Source organism: Dipodomys spectabilis, unplaced genomic scaffold (genome assembly GCF_019054845.1).
Source record: "Dipodomys spectabilis isolate Male_0828 unplaced genomic scaffold, ASM1905484v1 ptg000098l, whole genome shotgun sequence".
NCBI lineage: Eukaryota > Metazoa > Chordata > Mammalia > Rodentia > Heteromyidae > Dipodomys > Dipodomys spectabilis.
The window spans coordinates 2,165,853-2,179,744 of record NW_024870775.1 but is presented as its reverse complement, the minus strand read 5'-3'; the positions used below and the strand labels follow the sequence as shown (position 1 = coordinate 2,179,744).

General features: G+C 40.3%; 1 protein-coding gene across 1 annotated transcript in view; it reads left to right on the top strand.

The window, feature by feature from the left end:
- The window catches only part of LOC122113612 (aminopeptidase O (putative)), a 344,600-nt gene that overhangs the window by 239,716 nt on the left and 90,992 nt on the right, over positions 1-13,892 (top strand). The window contains exon 11 of the mRNA XM_042686676.1: positions 2,170-2,230. Coding sequence (XP_042542610.1) covers positions 2,170-2,230 — 61 coding nt within the window. The remainder of the gene's footprint in view (positions 1-2,169; positions 2,231-13,892) is intronic.

Genomic DNA, 13,892 nt, shown 5'->3' with positions numbered 1-13,892 from the left:
GCTTGGTACATTCCAGCATGCCTGCCCTGATTGGGGCCTGGGGCCCAATCTCCTCCATGGCTTTCTTCAGTGACTTTTCTCAGTGGCCAGTCAGCCTCACTCTCCTCCTGGCAGATCACTTATGTCTGCTGAGGGAATTTCTGGCCCTTCCCCCAATCAAATCAAGTTCAAGAAAGAACAGTGATTTTCCTGAAGGGAACTGGAGAGAGAGCTATCTCCTCTTATAAGTGCCCTTATCCCCCTCACACATGCATGTGTGTGTGTGCATACAACCATATACACCCTTGAGCAGTACACACAAACACTGCTCTCATAGTTTATAGGGGGGGTTAGCTATCAGCACTGAGACTGACACTGCTACATGACAATAGGTAAATAGTGGGAAGGCCCTATGACACTGGCTTTCAGCTTTCTTCCGAAGCATGTACGGGAGTTCCACTGTTTCAGGGGACTTGGAGAACCTGAAAAGGTAGCCACGATTCCTGTTTGTTCTCCTGTGCTCTCTTACCTTTTACCTCATCATCTGACAGAGGACAGGAGCTGCGTTGGTGAATGCAGGCCCTTTGTTGCCATATTCTCTCCCCCTCTCTCCTGCCTCTTAGTTTTCCTGTTTTAATAGTTGCCTCCTTTTGTATTCTTTGCTTTTGCCTTGCCCAAGTAAGGTGGGGGCACCAGTGCCCAGGGGAGAAAGTCAACCAGCTACCTCCTCACTTTCCCTTACCCTCCCTCCTTGCATGAAGTGGAGGGCTGACTTGGCCTTCCAGCACTTAACATTATAGATAACGCTATCTACAATTCCAAAGGAGAGGGTAGGTATTTTAGAAGGATGCAGAGCTTAACAACTTGGAAATATTTTCTGGCAAAGATGAGTATTCTCACTAAAAGAAAAAGGTTGTATTGAATCAACAGTGAAATGTGGTTTTTTTCATTCAATCAAAATATGTATGTAGAGATTCTTTTGCATGCCATTATATTTGCTACAATTGGATTTCATAGAGCTTCAGCCCTGAGAAGAGATAGTGAAAGTCATGTAATCATATAATTTACAGCCACAGGGTGTGCTGTGACACAGGGTGTGGTGAGTCTCCTTTCAGCCTAGGAGGCCTGGTCAAGGAGGGGTGTTGTATAAGCAAGAGATAGCAGGCATGAGGAAGAATTATGGATGGGTTTGCTTTAAACTGAACTAGCCAAGCAAGCCACCCTAAGGTCCCTCGACCCCAAATGTATTGTTAGTCAATTTAAGGACTGGACAAGTCATCTTGATGGAAGCCAAAGAATTTGATGTGAAGCAACAAGCAATCTTAATACTGAAGTAGATTTAATGAACTAGGCAGTGGAAACTGCACACATTTGTGTACTGGAGCCTCTGTTGTCTGTCCACAAAGGGTATTGCTTTGTTCTTATATCACATCCTTACCATGAAGTTCATATTTTTCCTTGCTGCAGTTTGAATTACACGTTGCCTCTCTGCTGCAAGGAATGTGTCCTAGGGACACCTTGAAGAGGCTTTCCCAACCAGAACATTCCTTTCAAAGTATTGAAAGCACCTATTACCACTGTACTGCTTTGATGTTCCCATATTACCACAAACACTGTAATTGTTACATTAATAATTCTAGATTAAACTGTAAGTATTAAAAAGTGAAAATCTACATTGTTCTCATGTGAAAGCAAACATTATAACTTTGTTTTTTCTTACTTAAAGCCACTAAAAGTAACTAATGACATGTCTGAGATAGCAGAGCATCCCATCAGTCTATGCTAAAACCATTATTTTGTGGCTATAGTACGTGTGCATTGTTTTATCAGTCTATATTATTTTATCCTTTGTATAAATATTAATATATGATCTTTCCAATTATACATACATGTAACCATGGATAATTAGGTTATTTCTTTTTTATATTCAGCAAATATTTTATTTAGAAAACAACACTAACAATACTACCATGCTGTGCCTGTGGCTCATTGATAGGCACATAAAGATCTTGCTATTGGCTGGAGAGAAACTGTACTCTGTGACTGGAATCCCTCTTACACTATAACTCAGAGAGTTGTAATTGATGTTGGAATAGGCTGGAAATAGTTAGATAGAAAAAGTGCTCTGTAACTTTTTTAATTCTTTGGTTTTTTTTTGTTTCATTTTGTTTTGTTCTTTTATTCATAAAGGCAAGAGCTGTCCATTGAAAACATCTTCCAAGATTGGCTTGAGAGTCCCGGAATACCTAAGGTACCTTACGTTCATTGCTCTAGAAGAGTCTGTGGAAAAAAGTAAAATTTGCTGCTTAGCCTGTCAATTATCATGTTGATTTTTTAAAATATGTGTATAAAAAATTAGTGATCTTACTGAGTATTGCTAAGTCAGAAAAAGGCTGGACTCTCTCCCCACCTCTTGATCTCAGCCTGATACTGTGAGGTGTGGGACTGTGGAACTGGAGTAGACATGATGAGAGCTATTACACCGTGTGTTGTGAATTCTTGCAGAGTGTGGTACTGTATATATTTTGGGAGGAGTCACCAGGCAACAGTTTAATACCTGCAGTGAGTGGAACATCTAAACTTTCAGATCTACTCCAAAGCAGTAGTTGCCAAGTAGATGAGCTGGTTGGCCAAGGCTTTCATCTGATTTGTGGTATTCGTGATTCCTTCCCTGATTTACCTAGTGTTCTTGCCACTTAACTTCCCTTCCTTGTGTGTATAAAGATCCTGTTTCAGGCTGGTCTCCACACCTAGATGACTAGGAGCCACTTCTCTGTCCTAGGGACTGAAGCTCATTGTCACTATAGATTTTGTCCTCTTCCCTTTCAGCCAATGGGTAACTGCAAGTAAGAAACCTTTTCTTGGCCATGTCGAGCTCTGTGGGAATGCTGGCCTGGAACTTCTCTTCCCTTCTCTTTCAGTCTTATGCTTCCCAGAGGTATTGGGTAGCCCAGCCTCTTACAAACCTGAATGCTGACACTAATCTGAACCTAGACCTGGGGAGTTTGAGGGTGGCACTCCAGACGGATGGTCAAGGGAACTTTCAGGCCTGGAATTTTTCCAGTCTGGGTGGCCCCCAGAGTAGTTACAGACCAGGCTTGACCATTTTAGTGGGCCTTGGGGGATGTGGGTAGTCTCCCCTGACACCCCCCTCCTCACCAACTACTCCATGGTAGACTCAGGCAAGCAGCCTCTGGAGCCTTCTCGTTTCTGGTTTCATGACTGGTTATATGAGCTTCCCTTTGGGAGTGTCTGAGTGTCAATGAATGTCTGTGACCCATGAAATGAAGGAAAGGGGGGGGGGGTTGTTCTCTGTTACCGTTTCTCATCTTTGTCCTTGCTTGTCACATGGGAAAATGTCACACCAGCCACCACTACTTGTTGTGAAGAAAGAACATTTCCCTTCATTTCAGGAATGCATGGTATCTATTAAACATTATTTGGCCTAGTCTTTCTAGGAGAAAAAAAAAAAAAGAAGGAAACGGGTGTGGCAAGGCAGTACCTGGATCTGAGATAGACAGTGCTTTTGATTCATCCTGTGGTTTCTAAGGTGACTTCCAAACTATATTACTCACTGAGTACCAAAATCTGGGAAAAACAAGCCAAGGTCATGAATGTCCAATCCTGGGCCTTCATGTTTTAGATGGAGATGGGTGTGGCTTCCTCTGTAGCTGTTTGCTTGGTATGCCTATCCAGCCTGTTACAAAGTCCCCACCCCCCCACCCCACCCCACCCCCCCATCGACATTCTTGGTGAGGCCTGGGTACTGGGAAGAGTTGGAAGTTCAAAGAACTGGCTTCCAAATTTCTTAGCCTGGAACAACAAGGCCATTATTTGCATCAGTTCGCCTGGAGGGAAGGAAAAAGAAAGAGCCTTTAATTCTGTGCAGAGAAGCAGACCCATCCCAGACAGCCCAGATGGGTGGTGGCACCAGGGCTGACCCTCTCTCCACCAGCAGGCTCTGTCATTTCTCCTGAAGTCAGGAGGGGTTTTGCCACTAGCCTGAGACTTTTGCTTCTCAGTTAAAGGGTGAAGGATATAAGGAAGGAAGAGACTTGCCTCTGAGCTGTACATTTCCCCACCCTAAGGTCCAGTTGTGTTGGTGACAGCTTTTAGTGTAGACAAGAATCTCTACCATAAACTGACAAAATCTGCTGTCAAAACAGCCAGGTGCAATGAGGCTGACCGGCTGTAAATTGTCTTAAAGACCCAACTGGTATTTCCTTGGGTGTTTAACTGTTCAGTAAAAACAACAGCATCAGACAGCAAAAGACCTTGATTTAGTGCATGGCATTCCATTGGTGGAGGATCAGACGATATCTTTTCATCTCTTATACCCATTCTCTGCCATTATTTATATGGCTGCCGGTGATTTACCTGCTCGCAACTCCTTTTTCACTCCCTGAAAGTTTCTTTTCCTTTCCACTTCAGTGAAAGGCTCTGCAAGGGCCACAGACCCTCTGGTTTCAGGAGCATAGGACTGAATGGGACACCTTGTTCTTTGTCCCCATCATTATAATATAAAGTTACTAGCATGTGCCCTAGAATGACAACCTGAGCACTGAAATTGCTCTCCTGCTCTTTGTTCTCCTTTAAAATTTCTGTCTGCCAGCAACTGAAGTCATTCATGACAAGAGTCACGTTCTTCTGGTAAAGTTTTCATTCCACAGGTTACAGAGGCTTTTTGTCTTCTCTCAGGAAGGCTTGCCTTGTAGTTGGCCCCAATTTTCCTTTTTGGCCATGTTGAATGGAAATTATGCAAAAAAGAAAGAAAGAAAGAAAAAGAAAAAAATAGAAAAGTAGAAATTGCTTCAGCAGCAACAAGAACAAACAAGAGCCATGCAGAGGCAAAAATCAATTGGACCCAACCTCTTTCAAAAACACCTTGTAATTTTAGGCTTTACAAAGAGTCTTGAAATAGATTATGTCCTTCTGATTGTAAAAATATTACATATTTACTTTGAAATATAAATAGAAAAATTTTAAGTGGCCCAGAGATTATATACACACATATGTACGTACGCACACATACACACAACACACACACACACACTTTTAGTCATTATTCCAACTTTCTATAACACATCTTTCTCTGCCTTTTCAAAAGTAAAAAATAATATGCTGTTTCTTGCAACCTCATACAATAGCAAAACCAAACACATAAAAGCCCTCTCTTCAATGTCAGTCCTCTGAGATAACACACAGATCATTGCTACCACACATAGGCCTTTTTAAACAAGATTGGAATATTATTATCCAAACTGAAATTTTCATTTAAGTATGTATCTTATATACTTTTCTCTATTCCTTCCTTAATACAATTGAAGATCAATTATGTTTACCAGTCTCTTGCTTCCTAAGGGGTAGTATCATAGCTAGATTTTCTCAGCCTTCCCTTCCCTCACTTTTGGAATATTATATAGTCATCTCTTGGGATCCACACCTCTTTAGTACGAAAATTGGTGGATGCTCAAATCCCTTATATAAAATGGCATAGTAATTGCATGCAACCTATGCACATCTCCTCTATGAAATCATCTCTAGGTTATTTACCATAACTAATGCAATGTAAATGATATATGAGTAGTAGTCACCCTGTACTTTTTAGAAAGTAATAAGCACAAAAGTTTCTGTTCAATGTAGTTACCACTTTTCCTTCCTTCTTTCCTTCCTTCCTTCCTTCCTTCCTTCTTTCCTTCCTTCCTTCCTTGCTTCCTTCCTCTCTTTCTCTTTCTCTTTTTTTCATTCTTTCTTTTTTTTGTCAGTTGTGGGGAATGAACTCAGGGCCTGGGCACTGCCCCTAGCTTTTGTGCTCAAGGCTAGTGCTCTAACACTTTGAGCCACAGCTCTACTTCCAGTTTTCTGATGGTTAATTTGGAGATAAGAGTCTCATGGACTTTCCTGCCTTTTTGGCTTTGAATTGTGATCCTCAGATCTCAGCCTCCTGAGTACCTAGGATTATAGGCGTGAGCCACCAGCACCTGGTTTCTTTTCTTTTCTTCTTAGTATTTTTAATCCAGCATTGGTTGAATGTGTGAATGTGGAACCCATAAATATGGAGAGCTGACTTTATATTATGTCTAAGAACACATTGTGCTAGTTTGTCAGTTCTTTAGATTTGTATTTCTTTTCTTGTCTGCCCAAACAAAAGTTGCTTGTGTTTTAATCTTCTTTGAAAATACTTATATGAAAATACACTAGAGATAACATTTCTTCATTCAGCCTTTCTTTAGTATTCCATGTTGGGTTTTTTGTTGTTGTAGTTTGTTTTGTTTTGGTTTTATTGGTCATGGAGCTTGAACGCAGGGTCTGTGCATTGTAGCACGATGGGTGTATGATTGCCCCCATGTCCATGTGCTCAACAATCATAAAGTCAACCAACTATGGAACAAAATAGTTTTAAGAAGAAATTGCTTCTGTACTAAACATGTACTTTTTTCCTGTCATTCTTAAGCAGTACAGCATGACATGGTATTACATTAGATTAGGAATTCTATTTAATCTAGAGGTGATCCAAAGCAAACAGGAGGATGTGCCTAGGTTATGTAAATGCTATACCATTTTATATAAGGATCTTGAATACACTCAGAATTTGATATCCATAGAGATTCCTGCAATAAATCCCCCATAGATACTGAGACCTATGTTTACTAATAGCCTAAATTATTAAAGTTAATTTAAGTTGTTAGCTCTTACTTTTTGAATTTGGCAACTAGACTGAGCCTGGTGGTGCAAACCTGTATTCTAGCCTTCAGGAAGCTGAACAGGAGGATTATGAGGTTGAGGCTAGCATAGGCTACGAAGCAAAATCTTGTCTCAAAATACCAAAAATGAAAACGTTGAAGCTAAAAAATTTAAAGTGAAACTAGGAGCTGGTAGCTCTGCCTATAATCCTAAACTCAGAACTCGAAGATATGAGAATTATGGCTCAAAGATATCCCAGGCAGGAAAGTCTATGAGATCCTTATCTCCAGTTAACTATGAAAAAGCCAGAATTGGAGCTGTGACTCAAGTGATAGAGCACTAGCCTTGGTCAAAAAAGGTCAGAAACTGCCCAGGACCTGACTTCAAGTGTGTACGTGCATGTGCACATGCATGCACGTACACACACACACACACACACAAAGTTATAGTAACACAGGTATTTTTTTATTGAATGAAAGCTTCTCTGGAGCTGTTGATTGGATTAATATTTGAGGCACAATGACTTAAAATCATCCATTGAATAGATCAGATTGAAATTATCTATAGGTTTTGTGAAACATGTGACTAACTAATCCATAGACACTTTCAACTTACTGTGGCAGCACAGATGATTGCAACCAAAGATTAGAATGTCAGAGTGCAGAGTTCACAGTAGGCATTCAAAGGGTGTGAACTAACTACCAGCCTAGCTTCAGTTCTCAATTTCATCTCTCAGTCAGCTTGTTTCCTAAGGTATGCATACATCAGCACACCAATTTGGGTGAACCTCAGATCTTTTGTGCTCCTATCTCCTCTTTGAAGGAGGTGCTCAGCAGCCACAAATCAAAACCATTGGCAGCAGTAGTGGTAAGGAGGATAGTCAGGATGGCTAATGGGCCAGCCACAAAATATATCCTGGAAATAGGCAAGAATCCACCTGAATTCTCAGATGACTCTTGAATCCCAGAATTTAGCATAGCAATTATTTTGGCATCTTGGGGAAATGCTACTTCTTTCCAAGCAAACACCTGCAAGTTGCCAAAGGCCACACAAGCAAATGAGAGAATACATGTCTTGCTGGGAAAATTCTGCAATCACCAAATTCAGGAAATGTGATACAGTCTTTTACAAGAGGCGCTATGTCATCATAGCCACAATGTGTCTTCCGCATAGAGAAATCCAGTTTGTTTCTTGGGAACCATTTGTAGGCTCTTTTAGTGTCTGTTATGTAATATTATCAACATAGTTTTAAGGCCATTAGGATACTCAGTCTCAGTAGTATTTACAAAAGTTCTACATTTAATGGCCAGTCAAGAAATTGAGACTGGTTATTTTGCAAATTCCAGCAAAAGTATGTTTTTCAAATTATATGCACTATGAGATCTTTGGTTCTTTTATATTAATAATAACAATTGCCGGGGCTGGGAAGGTGGCTCAGTGGTAGAGCGCTTGCCTTGCATGCCTGAGGCCCTGGGTTCGATTCCTCAGCACCACATAAACAAAAAGAAAAAGCCGGAAGTGGCACTGTGGCTCAAGTGGTAGGGTGCTAGCCTTGAACCGAGGGACAGCGCCCAGGCCCAGAGTTCAGGCCCCTTGACCGGACCCAAAAAAAATAAATAAATAAAATAAATATAACAATTGCCATGATGTGATAACACTGCAGGGGGTAAAGGCTCTAATAATTTTACTGTCGTTTTTGTTGAGTAGTTTAGCTCACACTTTTCAAATTTTTATTTATTTTTGTTATTATAAAGGTAATGCAGGGGCTATGAAGGTGGCTCAGTGGTAGAGCGCTTGCCTTGCATGCATGAGGCCCTGAGTTTGATTCCTCAGCACCACATAAGCAAAAAGAAAAAAACCGGAAATGGTGCTATGGCTCAAGTGGTAGCGTGCTAGCCTTGAGCTGAAGAGCTGAGGGACAGCACCCAGGCCCAGAGTTCAAGCCCCACGACTAGACCCCCCCCCCCAAAAAAAAGGTAATGCAAACAGCAGTTACAATTACATAAGCCAGGTAATGAGTGCATTTCTTTTTGAGCAATGTCACCTCTTCTCTTGCTCTCTCCAAGTTTTTTCCTTCCAACCCCCCCAATTTGTATAGTTCATTTCAGCATAAGAGTATGGTGAGTACCACGGCTGCATTTGTTCACCTTTTGTTTAGCTCCCATTTTTAAGTGACTGAGCATCTTGTGAAGTTTCTCGAAGACATGTTCTTCTGGCCTCTGAATGTCTATGAATTATCACAGTCACTTACTGTTAAGCAAGGAGCCTGGCCCTTTACATGGGCTCTCCATGTTGCTATATAGCTCAGCAGCATTCCCAATAGGCAAGGATCAAATTTATTTACATATTTTAATTTTAGCCTAATTTCATTCATTTTTTGGCATGTATAGCTTAGTACTCGTATTCATTTGCTAAGGAAGCAATATTTAAATGCCACAGTGGGGTGGCTTAAAGAACAGAGATCTTTTTTCTCACAGTTCAAGGCTTGGAGTCTTAAGATCAAGATATTGGCAGGCTTGGTTTCTCCTTAGGCCTCTCCCTTTGGCTTGCAGGTGGTTGACTTCTCACTGTCCTTACATAGTCTTTCCTCTAGATTGGGCTCATATCTCTGTCCTTATCTCCTCTTTTTATAAGGACACCAGTTATAGTACACTGAGGCTTACATATGTGACCTAATTTTACCTTAGTGAGTCCTACCTTCAAAATAGTCGCCTTCCGATCCACTAGAGGACACAGTTCAGCCCAAAGCAAAACTCATTCCCTGTTTCAGCATTTCTAGAGAATTTCTTTGAAATGGCCAAGAATCATCTCAAGCTAAACTCACTATATTTTATCCCTCTGTGGAAGAATATATGGTAGGTACAGTTTTTGGTCTCAAATGATATTAGTTACCTAGTCCATAAAAATTAATATATAGAAATATAGAATAGAAAAATATAAATATAGAAAGGTTCATTGTCCCAGAGGATAGTAGGTAGCAGAAGGTATATGCTGGATGACACATCATGTTAGAGTCATCTGACTGGACTCTGCCCAAATATTTTGACCTCTTCAGGACATCATGATAAAATAGAAAATTTGTCATTGATGGCCCCACATGAAAGCTCTATGTTCCTTTTTTCTTTCCCTTTCAAAACTTGATTTCTAAAAAGCATTTGAATCTCTTCACAAGACTAGGCCCCCAAGTGAATACTAAGAATCAAAAATTCTTTCTCTCCCTGGAAGGTTTCTTTTGTACATGGTAGAGTTTAGGCTTTCATTGTACAACTGTCAGGTCTCCTGACTGGGTGCAAATGGAAGCTTCTTCCAGGATATGAACAGTCCTCAGAGTACATTGCCTGCCCTCTCTTCTCCTCTAGATGAGAAAGTAGCCCATATTTCTATAATTTATGAGGGACTGTGTTGATCCAAATATGAGAGAAACACAGGTGTTGCACTTAAGATACTCAATAATTCATCAGGAAAATAAATGTACAGATACCTAAGCTAAGGCAGAAAGCAAAAAGCATAAAAAGAGTGCAGAAGAAAGAGGCCATTTCCATGTGTGGAAGAGGAGAGGCTATGGAAGCACTTGAAACTAGTCCTAAAAGGCAGATCATCTAGAGAGGTAGATTGTAAGAAGGCTTTGTGGGCTGAGAGCCACATAACCAAGCTCAGTGGTGTAAACCTGAATGCGCTTGTGTGTGACTCATGCTGAATAGCACCAAATCTCAGTGACAAGATAATTAACTAGTATACCAGAACTATGACTGAGGCTCATCAGGCAGTGCCCAGATCCAGGGGGATACCTGGAAGTAGCATCCCTAGCAAGAGAAAGAACACTTCCCAGACACCTAATTCTCACTCTCAAGCTCCCTTCAAAGTCTTAGTTTCCATGACACTAGCCAAGGCCATTCTACCCCTAAATGGTAGAAGGATAAATGCCCAATACTAATAAATAAATAAAATAATAATAAGATCCATTAGGTAAATGTTTTGGTAAGTATTTAATCATTGATTTTACCATTTATGTTCTGCCTGTTTGGAACCAATTTATACTCAAAGTTTTCAAAAAAAAGTAGACCTTCAAATGAGCTTGATTAATAAGTCAGGACACAGCCAGATGACACTGGCCCTTGAAAGTAGAGTATCCCCACAAGTTTAGGGAACCACCAAAGGCTTTAGAAGGAGAGAGATACTTAAGTAGCAATTTCACAGTATAGCTAGGTGGTCCAGATCCTTGCTGGAAAGATAACTCTGGGTGAAAGGCCATACTTCCCGCCACCCCCCTACCCCCCACCACCCAAGGGGATGAAGTCACCAAATGGAGTGGCAAGAATAGTAGATTGCCTTTTGATCTTTGGTTTACACCTTTGAAAGCCAAAGCTTTCCAGAGTCATTCCTTTACACAGATATGTTTTAAAAACATCATTAAATGTCTGGCTAATAGTCTACCCAGAAAGCATATGAAATATGCTGAGAATCATCTACATCCACGGGTGCTTTCAAGGGAATAAATATGAAGCCATAGTGTATCCAATACTGCCAGTGTCAGGACAGGATACTTGATAGTGAGGTACAGCCAAGGCTTTCACCCTTTAGGATTTTAAGTTGGATGTCTAATGTAAGTGGAGTGGCTTAAATAACAGTAGTTAATGTGTTAATGTTCTCTGTTGTGAAGGCTAGATGTTCATACACACACACACACACACACACACACACACACACATACACACACACACACAGGTATGTCCTACTGGGATCAAATCAAAGGTGTCACACATGCTTTATCACTGAGCTACATTCTGTGCCCTAAGCATGTTTTTAAAGTGAGCTCCAAAGAAAGCACATAAGGGTGGTTTTCTCAGTTGGTTAGGGTGGCAAGCATCTGAAAACTTTTTCCTTTTAAACAAAGTTAAAAAAATTCTGGACTGGCCCAGATGGACACAAATACTTGGAAACATGTGACACCATGGAAAGAAGTCTAATATTTATTTGATGAACTAAGGATAAATCTGTTCTCCTTTTAAACCAGAAGGAAAAAGAAGCAGAAGCCACAAGCTCTGAAAAGATTATTTGGCTCAGTTTAGTTGATAGAGACAGTTGGTAGTGGCTTGAGTAATACAGGTTTTAATAAAGAGATAAAATTGAGTTCTTGCTAGATGTAAAGCTCTAAAGGCTTGGGTTAGACACCCTCAGGGAGGCTAGGTCAGCAGAATCAGCCAGGAGCCTGTTAAAGCTGTAGCTCTCAGGGATACTCTGTACTTACTGAGGAGAATCTCCATATGGAAAGCTGGGATTGGTTGATATGATCTATAGTTGTGTGTATTCTACATAAAATAGTTCATTTGATGTGTCTATTCTAGAATATATTCTGTCAGATGTAGTTGCTTTTCTAAATTCAATCTGAACTCTCGGCATGCTTTTTTTTTTTTTTTTTTTTTTAATTCTTACTCAGTAATCCAAATACTTGCTTTGAGATTTGGTTTATTTGTTCAATCAATATGCCACACATTGTGCTGGGCAGTGGGTGTTCTGAGCTGAAAGGGTACAGACCCTTCTCATGAGCTCATAGTCTGTGGAGACATTTACAAACAAGTCATTATTTGTTAATGCACAAGAGGCCTCTGCCCTAGAGTTGAAGACCCTGGATGAACTGCAGAGGTTAACTTCCTGTATTTGCCATTTTCAGACAGAAGCCTAAAATATAAGACAATAAAATGCTTAAAGGCTTGGCCCCAACTCAGTCACAAGTCAGTCGGGTGGTTGTGTAAGTGAGCCATGTAATTTGTCCTCAAGGTACAAAGTCTAGTTAGTGGGCCATGTTTGGCTTTATGAATATTATTTGTTTGTGTACCAGCATGATTCACTTATGGAAAAATTATTATATTGTTCATCGTGATCAATACTTTTTAAGAAGATTTCATTGTAATGGTGCTTTATTTCATGGAAAAAGCTCTTTAGGGAGGAGTAATGTAAACTCAGTACCAGGATAAAGATACCTGTTTCAGGATATAAACCTCTGTCCATAGAAAAACACCTGATTCTGCTTTTGAAGATGAACTGCCCACATTCTCTGTGGTATTAGCTTGACATACTCTAAATTCTTCACCAAAAGTAGATCATTTTACTTTTGCATTATGCCCCTGCCAACTCTAAGGAGCAGTTTTGAGTGAGTTAGAGGAGGGTGTGTGTGTGTACACACACATACACACACACACACACACACACACACACACACAGCGTTTTGACTACCTTGTATCACATGGCATCATTGTATATCCTGATTACCTGGGACTTTGAGTCAGTGCTTCCCATTGTGGCCTTCCAAAATATCCATGGTTGCTTGTACCAGTTCTTGCCACCAAAGCATTCTCCCAACAGGGAAAGCTCTGAAGGGCTATTCTGCCTTCTCCTTTGTGAACAAAACCATTATAATGTAACAAATGGATATATGTTTAATGCATGCATGATATACTGTTTCTTGAATGTGGTATCTCATGCTTAATGGTCTCACATAGGAAATACTGGGTTTTATTGCATCTGAGAGCTGACATATTTTTTTTTGATGTTAGTGAATGTGAGTGTGAAGAGAGATTTCCTTGGGTTCTGTGTCTTTGGAAGATAGAGCTATCCCTCCCTTGAGATAGAAACTAAATTAAATAAGCCATACCAGCCCACCAAAACAAACAAATAAGGGACAAATGACCAAACAAAAAATGTTCTATGTGTCTGCTAAAGCATTTAAAAGTTGTTTCATATATTTTCTGTTTGCTTTTGTCTTCTATGTTGGCCCTGAGTAGGAGAACATTCATGATATAGCCAGGTGTCAGCCAGCCAACAAGTTTATCATAGGTCAGGAATGGTTAACCAGTGTCAAACTGTCTAAACCCAATTGTGTGTCTAAAAATGGCAGTGTTCTCCATACTCACCTCTATGTGGTAGTTGTCTGTTATTCACGGGCACTCATTAGCAAGTATACTCAGATCAATCAGCAACGGTCCTATTCTTCCAGGCTGGTTCTCTCACTTGAGCCATTATAAATACGGTAGTTCTACTTCTAGTCCTGTCCAGTTAACTGCTACTTTGTTGTTCATAAATGAGAAGGTACTGGGTATAGGAGAAGAACCAGGGCATTATATCCAAGTTTATGTTTGTACATTGATAACATCATCATGAGGTTTTGTTCAGTAAAGTTAATCTTATGTTGGATGAAGAAAGCAATTGATACTTTAAATATAGATTTGAGT